General features: G+C 47.9%; 1 protein-coding gene across 1 annotated transcript in view; it reads left to right on the top strand.

Annotated features, from left to right (window-relative positions):
* Window positions 1–2660: 2660 nt before the first annotated feature.
* Window positions 2661–11831, top strand: part of LOC119289469 (guanosine deaminase-like) — a 10395-nt gene continuing 1224 nt past the window's right edge. The window contains exons 1-3 of the mRNA XM_037568781.1: window positions 2661–2808; window positions 3368–3427; window positions 3582–3772. Coding sequence (XP_037424678.1) covers window positions 2793–2808; window positions 3368–3427; window positions 3582–3772 — 267 coding nt within the window. The 5' untranslated portion in view covers window positions 2661–2792. The remainder of the gene's footprint in view (window positions 2809–3367; window positions 3428–3581; window positions 3773–11831) is intronic.

Raw genomic sequence — 11831 nt, 5'->3', positions numbered from 1 at the left:
CAGTCTTTGGAAACTCAGCAAGCTAGGAAATTCTCTCTCGACAATTTTGTATGTACTTGGGAGCATTGCTAATTTCTGTCAACACGAATGATATCTGGATTATTTATATAGCTACCATGCGTGAACAAATTGTTGGATTAATGTAACACTCCTGAATAGATTGGTGTGTGGGCCATGTCATTTCGTTTGGTTTACACTACCATAATCATTTTGTCAGTGTCTGATCTATTAATACTTATTTGAGAGAAAATGCTTCCAAAATGTTATCTTGACAGCAACATTGTAGCTATTTTTCTCCGGCATGTATGATAAGCATAGGTGTCAATTTTGGATACATGATAGATTGTTAGCTGTTTTGATTCCATATTTTAACGACTATTGAGAATTATGATGGGCTTGTATTAGAGGACTAGATTGTTGCAAATGGTTATGGTGTGAATCTGATTCATACTAAAGGGACTCTTGTGGTTGCAGGTGACCGGGGGCAGATTGCCGACATTTGCCACACTATGGGCAATCTATGTGATGATCTGCTCTCCGCAATCGAAGCCAGGAATGAGCGACAAGATCTCTTCGGGAATGGCTGATGAGGAAGAATTGACTGCGGGGGAATGGTGGATCTAGGTGGAGTTCGCTTTAGCCAGTGAGGGACGAGCTTTAGTTGTGTAGGGGAAGGGAAGCCACATGCATGAGTCAGACATAATAAATCGGCTCGAAAATGACTCTGTTAGTCCAGAATCTCGTCTTGGACGACCCATATGGTGGTCTGACATTCGATCCGGTGTGAAAGTGCCTCACATAGTCATGTTTCATGGACTTCAGATGTGGGCCATATTCACTGTTCAAAAGAAGCATACATAGATTATTAGTGGCCTATGTGTGTTGGGCTGTAAATCCCGGGGCAACTTGATGGGAGGGATAACGAGCACACATGTGCTCCAACACATAATAGAGTGCATATAACATGGCTTTCTCACGACTTTATGCCACTAATAAGAAGTCCTTCCATTTTAGATCATGAGTTGATGAAATTTATTCCTCAATATATATGATAATTTAGGATGTAACCAAATCTCTCATTTTTGACTTTAAACAAATCGTACTACATTCTTAGATAAATGTGCTTTGAATAAACTATTTTTTATCATAGGCTTATTTAAACAGTTGATCAAGTCTTCGGTCAGCATCACATGTTCATTCGATGGAATGTGACTATGTCACAATCTTGGTGCAAAAGTTTGCCTTGAAAACTAATTGTATAGACAGATGTCACCCTGAATTCTTATCTCTCACACGGCGTTTGGTATCCTTTTATAGGGCACATAAGTTATCTATTACTCCATCCGTTTCCAAATATTTGTCTTTCTTGATATTTCAAATGAACTATAACATACGGATGTATGTAGACATATTTCAGAGTGTAGATTGACTCGTTTTGTTTCATATGTAGGCACTTGTTGAAATCTCTAAAAAGACAAATATTTGGGAACGGAGGGAGTACAATCTATGAGATGGCCAACTGGAGAAGTCATGGGACGTGGGTGAATAAAACACGAAGAAGAAAGGATCGTGGGAGAGGGAGGGGGAGAGAAAGATGAGGAGATTCATTTATCTACCACATCACTAGCATGAAATATCTTCACATGTAAATAGTTCCTTATACATTTTTGTTAGCGTATTTCTCGGTGTACATATACTTTGTTAGCCCGTGGCAACGCACGGGCATTGTACTAGTTATAGATTAGTTGGGACTAAATTATCCTTGGCAAATTTATTGGTTAGTGGCATGTAAATCAGTCAGTTCAGGAATGTAAGAGATACATGCAATCGAGAGAGAGATACTTTCTTCTTTTACTATAAGGAGATATACACACAATCAGGAGGGAGATACTTTCGTTTTTTCAGAGGGATAGAAAGGGGATTATGGGGAACCAGAAAAAATGCATCTTACATTATGGAATTTTATCAACAAACAAATATGCCTTACATAAAAGAACAGAGGGAGTAGTAAACTAAAACTAGAAGATCAAATGAAAAAACATTAAAGATGGGATGAATGGCACATGTAACTCTCTAACAAAAGTATGCATGCATAAGGCCTTCATAATTAATCACTCTCTTCATTCCCCAATGTATTGCGCCTTATTTTCCGAGATCTAAGTTTGATCATAAATTAAACTAACGAGACCGAGTGCGGCGGGAGCAAAAATTATACCACTGAATTTGCATTTTGATACGAATTCAGTGATATAATTTTTGCTCACGCCGCATTCGGTCTCGTTGATTAAATTAATGGTCAAACTTAGATCTCAAAAAGCGCGGCCGCACTACATTGTGGAATGAAGGGAGAATGATTAAGACAGGCAGAGAGAGAGAGAAAATAAGCATGCATGCATACATATCTTCAATCAAATGGACGGTTGAGACATCCATGGGAGAATCTCTTTTCTCATATGACTCCCCCTAGAGTTGCTTTTAGGAACTTGCATAGCGCAGAACGAAACAAATTCTGAGATTGTAAGTTTGATATTGGTGGATAAGCCATAAAAATTACACGTCGTTGGTGTGAGAAGCTCTAGTTCTGTACCAGCGCTGATGTGGACCGATGCTCCAGCTTCAATGCTTCAGTAGCCTTCCGCGTCGGCGAGCGACGACCGAGCACCAGCACCAGCAGCTCTTCCCTTTCCTCCCCCACTCCCACGGACGGACGGGACAGGGAAAGGGCCGACCGACGCGCATCTCGTCGCTCGCTCCGCCGACCCGCTCCCCTCCTCCTCCTCCCGTCCCTCGCCATGGAGGAAGCCAAAGGTACGCTTTGCCGCTCCGCTCTGGTCATCTCGCCTCGTGGGTCTAGGATGGTGGGTTTGGATCTCGATGAATGGGGCGGCAGTTCCCTGATTCCACACCTGAATGGGAGTGTGCTGAGGAGACTGCACTGAAGAAGACGCACTTCTCAGCCTACTTTGAGGGGGCTAGATTTATAATCTCAGTTTGGTGCTCCATTTTGTCGTTCGTCAGTACCAAAACTGTCCTCAGACAGTTGCTTAGTTTCCCCAAAACCGTAGCAATGAGTGATGCCGATTGACAAGAATCAGAAGAAGGCTCCGGGAAATCGCAGGGCAGGCCATACACGATCGAATGGGACCAGAATTTTTTTGTCTGGATTGCCGAGCGCGGTCAGTGTTCCATTGTCATGTTCCTGTCCTGCACCGCCGTGGTGTTCACAACCTTTCTGCAGTTCATGGCCATCTTGTTTGGTCATGTGTGCTAATTTTCTCTGTGCATTTCATAAGTTGCTCTACCCAGATGCTTTATCCTTTCTTTTGACCAAGTAAATCTCATGCAAAAAATCTCTCGTGAGTTGTAGTTGTGGAGTCCAAGGACGGAGCTACCTCAGTTGCTTCTGCATTTCCTGGTCATCCGGAAGGTACTACCACTAGTTACTACTCCCTGCTTCTTACCGCATTGCAATTTGCAAGACATAACGTATTTCACCAATGAACATCTTTGTTATCCTCTGCAATTGGAGAAACACTCTTACAGAAAAGACTGGGTTGTTTATGCTCTGCTTCTTTCCACAGCCGCACAAGACAGAGATCACAAGTTCTTATCGATAGCGGTAGAAGAAGCCTACCGAGCAGTCGACCGTGGCCATGGACGCCCATTTGGCGCAGTCGTGGTCCGCAACGACCAAGTAGTAGTCAGTTGCCATAACATGGTTTTGAAGAACACCGATCCAACTGCACATGCTCAAGTAACTGCAATAAGAGAGGTGATTAAGTTGCCCTGTAAATATATGCACCCATGCTTACTGTTTACCGTTTGGTGCTTAATGTTTTCTTTTAGTTCATTTCAAATGTGTCATGGATACCGCTACGCCCAAGCCCACCAACGACGCCGATCGGCCCAAGAGGAACAAGAAACCCAACCGGCTTTTCGACCCGGCCACTTGGGAGCTGTGATAGGTGGTTAAGTAGGTCCTGGACCAGATGAGAGGGGCACGATTGAGTAATAGACTGAACCCACTTCTCCGAACCCCAGTTCTCTGTCTCGTGTATCTCCTCCTTCATCCGATCCCCTTCCTCCTCCTCAAACCCTAGCCTCAATTCCCCTGTAATCTGGCACAATTTGTTCGATGGAGTAAGAGGGATGTGACATATGGTATCAGAGCTCCCTGATTACCTACAGAAGCCCACTTATACCACGCGACAACAACGTCAGGCCGGCGGTATGGAGCAGTGCGTGGAGGAGCTGGCGGCGGTGCTCAAGACCATCCAGGAGCAGAACGCCGCCATCCAGAAGGCGGTCGAGGCGACCACAACCCTCTTCGCCGAGATCCAGCCGGTGGTGACCGATCTGGCAGCGTGGAAGCCCGTCCTGTTGCAGTCCGTCGTGGATCTGTGTCAGGAGCTGGGCGGCGTACGGAAGGAGGTGGATGCCGTCGGTCGCAACCCCGTCCTCGCCCTCAAGCCTTCGGAATTCCCTCTGATCCTTCCATCGCTGGGCAGCGCGCCTTTCTCCAACCCGGGCAGCAGCGCCCACAAGCCCGATGGCCGCCGCGTCGATCCAACACACCGGGGGGTTGGCTCTGGGGTAGTCACCACCCTAGTCCCACCTCCGGTCACGAGTACGTACCAGAATCCATATCCTCCTGGGGGTCAACTAGTCGCTGATCACCGGTCGAGAGCTTCTGGGCGGTCACCGTCGCGTGGCCAGTCCCGATCTGATAGTCCACGCCATCCCCGATCCAGCAGTCCCTTCCAACACCGCTCTCTCGTCCTGCCTAGGCCTAAAATGGATTTCCCTCCGTTTTGGGGAGAGCGACCGCGTAGTTGGAAGCGCAATGGTGAGTCATATTTTAGGATCTTCCATTTGGATCCGGAGTTATGGGTCGACACTACTGCTATGCATTTCACAGGGGCTGCCATGGTTTGGTTAGAGAACAATGAGTTCGATCTTAGCCACATGGATTGGGGAAAGTTTTGCACCATTGTGTGTGATCAGTTTGAGCGAAACGAGTTCACTGGCTTGCTTCGCCAGCTGTTTCACTTGCGTCAAACAGAGTCTGTGTCTGAGTATGTTAGTAGATTCACTAAAACCATGCACTCCCTGATGGCTCATAGCACTACTTGGGACCCCGCTCTTTTTCCATCGAGATTTGTTGATGGACTGCGTGATGAAATTCGTGTTGTTGTTTTGGTGCATAACCCCAAAGACCTTGATACTGTCGTTTCTCTGGCTTATTTACAGGAGGAGGCGCTGGAGAATCCAAGCGAAGAGAACCAAAGCGCTCTGACAGTGGTACTGGGAATGGGACATGCAGTCGATCTCATCTTCGGGGTGCTATGCCTCTGCCTGCTCCACCTGGGTGACCACCGCCTGCTGTTGCCACACCAGGAGAGGACCGCCGTGCTGCTGCATCAGAAGGACAGCGAGGCGGTAACACAGTCGAAGATCGTTTGTCCACTCTTAAAGCATACAGGGGGGCTAGAGGACTGTGCTATTTGTGCGGAGAAAAATGGAGCAGAGATCATAAATGTGCTGCGGCAGTTCAACTTCATGTGGTACAAGAAATGTTCGATGTGCTGGGGTATGCAGGCTACAATTCTGTTGAGGAGCAATCGGATAGGGTCAGCGAGTGTCACACCATCTCCCGAGCAGCAGTACAAGGGACTATGGCTCCTCAGACCATCAGACTTCAAGGGAAGATCCAACAGCAGCAGGTTCTGATGCTAGTCGATTCGGGGAGCTCACACAGCTTCGTCAGCACAGATTTGGCAGCCAAACTGCAAGGTGTTCACTGTACGACCAATACTCTGAAGGTCAAGATTGCTGATGGGGGACAGCTGATTTGCAACAAAGCAATTGAGAAGTGTGTTTGGTCAGTCCAAGGACACAAATTCTGTACAGATCTCAAGGTCCTTCCCTTAGGTTGCTATGACATGATTGTTGGCATGGACTGGTTAGAACAACACAGCCCGATGGATGTGCATTGGGGGCACAAATGGATGTCCTTCGAGCACCATGGGAAGAAAATCACTTTGAGTGGAATCCAACCACAAACCAATGAGTGTCACCCGGTGACTTTAGATCAGCTACACTTCCTGGTTGCCTGTAATGGCATTCACCAGATGGTACAATTGCAGACTGTGGACGATAAGCAAAAGGTTCAGCCTGAGACAGAGATGCCACCACCCATTGCTGATTTGATTAATGAGTTCCAATCCCTGTTTGAGGCTCCCAAAGGTTTACCTCTTTCCAAACCTTTCGACCACAAGATTCCTTTGATCCCCGGAGCTCAACCTGTCAACATCAAACCCTATCGCTACAATCCCTCGCAAAAAGACGAGATTAAAAAGCAGGTCAAGGAGATATTGTTGCAGGGTATTATACAGCCTAGCTACAGCCTGTATGCCTCTCCAGTGTTGCTGGTTCAGAAAAAGGATTTAACCTCGAGGTTTTGCGTCGACTATCGGCAGCTAAATGCGATCACCGTCAGGAATAGGTTTCCTATGCCTGTCATAGAGGATTTGTTGGACGAGTTGGCAGGCGCCAAATGGTTCACTAGTTTGGATCTAAGGGCTGGATACCATCAGATCCGCATGGCAGCCGAAGATGTGTTCGAAACAGCCTTCAAGACTCACCTCGGCCATTACGAATTCAAGGTCATGCCTTATGGATTGTCGGAGGCCCCGGGCACCTTCCAAGGAGGCATGAATTATGTGTTGGCAGACCTAATCCGTCATGGAGTGCTAGTGTTTATTGATGATATACTAGTGCACAGCTCCACCCTTGCAGAACTTATTAACCTTCTTCGGCAAGTGTTTCAGCGATTGGAAAAGTATCAGCTCAAAGTGAAGATGTCGAAGTGCAAGTTTGCACAACCACAACTTACCTATCTGGGCCACGTAATCAGCGCCCATGGAGTGGCTACTGATGAGAAGAACATCACAGCAGTCAAAGATTGGCCAACGCCGGCTGGGGTGCGACAAGTTCGCGGGTTCCTCGGGTTGGCTGGATATTACAGGCGTTTCGTCAGGGATTTTGGACTTATCAGCCGTCCTCTTACCAACTTGCTGAAGAAAGGGGCAGTTTTTGTCTAGACCCAAGAAGCAGAGGAAGCATTCCAACATCTGAAATGGTCGTTGATCACTGCTCCTGTTTTAGCTCTCCCACGTTTCGATAAACCCTTCGAAATCGAGACGGATGCCTCTGACTTTGGAGTGGGTGCGGTGCTCATGCAAGAAGGGCACCCACTGGCTTTCCTCAGCAAGGCTCTGGGACCCAAAAACAGAGGTCTGTCAACTTACGAGAAGGAATTCATGGCCATCCTCATGGCAGTGGACAAATGGCGCTCATATTTGCACGGGGCAGAATTTATCATTCGCACAGATCAAAGTGCTTTGGCACATTTGAGTGATCAACGGCTGGTCACACCATGGCAGCGGTGTGCTTACACAAAACTGATGGGGCTGCAGTATAAAATTGTGTACCGTAAGGGAGTGGAGAACAACACTAGTAGAAAAAGGGCCTTTAGTCCCGGTTCATAAGGGCCTTTAGTCCTGGTTCTTGAACCGGGACTAAAGGGTCGTTACTAATGCCCTGACCCTTTAGTCCCGGTTCAAACCAGAACCGGGACTAAAGGCCATCCACGTGGACGGTCCACCTTTAGTCTCGGTTGGTAACACCAACCGGTACTAAAGAAAATTTTCTGATTTTTTTTGAAATTTTTTTTGAATTTTTTTTATTTTTTTATTTTTGAATTATTTTAACCTCTAATCTCTAATCACCCCTCAGCACTGCTCAATTTAATCTCTAATCACCCCTCATCATTCCAAATCATCTAACTTTCCGAACGGTCACCCATCCTCCCACTCCCCCAACCTGAGCATGCTTAACTTCCGGGTTCTATTCTCCCTCGTTTCCAAGTCTGCACTCGTTGTTTTCCTGACAATAGTAAGATGTCAATCCTATTAACCCTCAGGAGTTTAGCTTGAGCATGAAGTCACACATTTCACTGTTTGAGTTTGAAACTATTGTTCTAAAAAACAATAATTTTTTAGTAACACTAATATTTCTTGAATAAGTAGTTTGACCATTGTTTGACCACAGTTTGACCATAGTTTGACCAGATTTGACCAAAATTCAAAAAAACTAAAATAATTATTTAATAACACTAATATTCTTGAATAATTATTTAGTAACACTAACACTTCTTGAATAAGTAGTTTGACCATAGTTTGACCAGATTTAATGAAAATTTAAAAAAAGTGAAATTTGAGCATAACTTTTTTCCTTTTGGAATTTGAGGATTCTACAAATTTGCAAACAGGCCATAGGCGGTCTCCATCGGATGTAACTTTTCGAGTAGATGATTTTTCATATAAAAAACTTTTTAATCCGAGTTCGTATGCAAAAGTTATGCCCATTTTACAAATTCCAGAGAGATTTTGTAAATAAAATCGAAATTCATATTTGTAAATTTTCCCAACAACTAGACCACATATCACATGGGAAACTTATTTTATTTTATTTTTTTGACATTTCCATCATTTTCTTTTGTTTTTTCTAAAACTGAAAAGGCGGTCCAGGGGGGGGGGGTTTGAAAATGGGACCTTTAGTACCGGTTCGTGCCATGAACCGGTACTAATGCCTCAAAGCCCATTAGTCCCGGTTGATGGCACCAACCGGGACTAAAGGTCTAAACCTTTAGTCCCGGTTGGTGCCACCAACCGGGACTAATGGGCATCGCACCCTTTAGTCCCGGTTCGTGGCACGAACCGGGACTAAAGGGCCCAGGTGAACCGGGACTAAAGGGCCCAGGTAAACCGGGACTAATGCCTTAGCCGCACGAATCGGGATAAATGCACCCATTGGTCCCGGTTCTGGACTGAACTGGGACTAATGGGCTTACCCGGCCTGGACCACAAGGCTGCTGACGCCCTGTCGCGACGAGACGCTGAGGTCACTGCCATTACAGTGGCTACTCCCATATGGCTAGAAGAAGTGGTGAAAGGCTATCAGAACGATGATAATGCCAGGGCGATTCTGCAACAATACAACATGACAGAAGACCCCGGTTCAAAATTTGCAGTCAAGGACGGAGTGATCCTGTACAAAGGGAGAGTTTGGGTTGGTCAGAATGTGGGTATGCAGCAGAAAATACTTCAGGCCATCCATGCTAGTGCTACTGGGGGACACACGGGGATGCAAGCCACGCATGAGCGCCTGCGATGCCTGTTTGCTTGGGCAGGGATGCGTCAAGACGTGAACCTGTTTGTCTCAAATTGCAGTATCTGCAAACAAGCCAAGGCGGAAAGTGTGCGCATTCCAGGGCTGCTTGAACCTCTGCCCATTCCTCCTCATGCTTGGCACGCGGTCACTCTTGATTTCGTCGAAGGGCTACCCATCTCTAGAGGTTTTTCCTGCATTATGGTGGTGGTGGACAAGCTGACTCGGTACACTCATTTCATTCCTTTGGCTCATCCGTTCTCAGCTCTCCAAGTGGCCACGACTTTCATGACTCACGTCTACAAACTCCACGGTCTGCCACATGCTATGGTCTCGGATCGAGATCGTATGTTCACAAGCAAGCTTTGGAAGGAGCTCTTTCGCCAGGCCGGAACAGAATTGCGCATGTCATCGGCATACCACCCGCAAACAGATGGAACCACGGAAAGAGTGAACCAATGCATGGAAACTTATCTCCGCTGTTTCGTACACTCCTGCCCACACCGATGGTTTCAGTGGTTGCACCTCGCGGAATTCTGGTACAATACAGCACCCCACTCCGCTTTGCAGGCGTCCCCGTTTGAGGTACTCTACGATCACCCCCCTCGTCACTTCGGTATCATTGATGCTTCAGTGTCTTCTCCTGTGGACCTAGCCAGCTGGCATCAAGAGAGGGAAGTGGTGACTGCGCTATTGCGGCAGCATTTGGAAAGATCCAGGCAAAGGATGAAGAATCAGGCAGACAGGAAACGATCAGAGTGTTCGTTCTCCATGGGTGATTGGGTGTTTGTGAAACTACAGCCCTACGTGCAGGTTTCCGTCGCTGCTCGTGCAAATCACAAGTTATCCTTCAAATTCTTTGGCCCTTTCCAAGTGACAGCACACATTGGAGAGGTGGCGTATCGCTTGCAGATGCCGGAAGGAAGCCGAATCCACCCAGTGTTTCATGTGTCGTTACTGCGACAGGCATTGCCACCGGACACGGAAGCTGTTTCTGCACTGCCCGAGCCCCTGCCGCCTCATTCACCACCAGATTTCCCGGAGAAGGTGCTAGGAAGGCGCATGATCACAAGAGGCAAGGCCAAGATCCCGCAAGTCATGATCAACTGGTCATCCCAGCCGGACGCACTGGCTTCATGGGAAGATTTCTTCGAGCTCCGAAGTCGTTTTCCGGGAGCTGCGGCTTGGGGTCAAGCCGCGTCTGAAGCAAGGGGGGATGTCACGGATACCGCTACGCCCAAGCCCACCAACGACGCCGACCGGCCCTAGAGGAACAAGAAGCCCAACCGGCTTTTCGACCCGGCCACCTGGGAGCTGTGATAGGTGGTTAAGTAGGTCCTGGACCAGATGAGAGGGGCACGATTGAGTAATAGACTGAACCCACTTCCTTCTGTCTCGTGTATCTCCTCCTCCTTCCTCCGATCCCCTTCCTCCTCCTCAAACCCTAGCCTCAATTCCCATGTAATCTGGCACAATTTGTTCGATGGAGTAAGAGGGATGTAACAAAATGTTTATTCGTCTGTATCAAATGATCAGTATTTTTCTTTTTCTCTAGGCTTGCAAAAAGCTTGGAAAGATCGACTTGTCGGATTGCGAAATGTATGCATCCTGCGAACCTTGTCCAATGTGTTTTAGCGCCGTTCATCTATCCCGGATCAAGGTTTGCCCTTTAGAGCATCTCCAACAGCCGCGCTATGCGCCGCGCGCAAAAAACCTGTTTGCCGCGCGCGCTGCGGCTGGTTTGGCGCGCCCGCCTGCGCTGGCTCCAGCAGCCGCGCTATAATGCAGCGCGCGCGCGCCGCTCCAGCAGAGTGCAAAAATACAGCGCGCGCGCGCCGCACAAACCACATATACATGTATTCATATGAGCAAAAATGATCAAACATATATGATATTTTGGACAAAAATGAACATGTGAAATTTGACACAAACAAGTTGATGAATAAAAGTTCATGCCCACAAGTTCATCCAACCAAGTTCAAAATCATGCCCACAAGTTCATCCAACCAAGTTCAAATGCAAACTAAAGTTCAAGACATGAAAGACACATCAATCTTCATCTTCCTCGTCTTCGTCCTCATCTTCCGAAGACGACTCTTCCGCCTCCGAAGATGAATCTTCCTCCCTCTCCTCATCACGCACCACATCACGCACCGCATCATGTGAAGCTCCGACGGTGTTGGCAAGATCTTCAACGGCATCTTCATGGGAATGTGTGTGAGAAGCCATGGCGGCTGGAGGTGCACCCATGCCTCCCATGAGAGAAGCAAAACTCATGCCTCCCATGACGGCCATAGCGTCGGAGGGTGCTCTAAAGCCACCCATGCCTCCCATGGCGGCCGGAGGTGCACCCATGCCTCCCATGGCGGCCGGAGCTCCGCCGCCTTGTTCTTCTTCGCGGATGTTTTGCCCTTCTTCGTCCGCGCCGCATTGGGTACTTTCTTCGACGGTGCGGCGGCGGCACGGGACGGCGCCGGCGCGACGCCACCCGACGCCGTGGTCATCCGCGGCGGCAAGAAGAGGCTGCGCGCGAGGCCGACGCTCGGCGGAGCTCCGGCGGTGGCGACGCCAGCGCTCGCCGTGCTAGGGTTTCCGGCGGC

Source organism: Triticum dicoccoides, chromosome 4A (genome assembly GCF_002162155.2).
Source record: "Triticum dicoccoides isolate Atlit2015 ecotype Zavitan chromosome 4A, WEW_v2.0, whole genome shotgun sequence".
In the NCBI taxonomy this organism is placed as follows: Eukaryota; Viridiplantae; Streptophyta; class Magnoliopsida; order Poales; family Poaceae; genus Triticum; species Triticum dicoccoides.
Note: the sequence above shows the minus strand (reverse complement) of the source record. Positions and strands in the feature narration are given on the sequence as shown.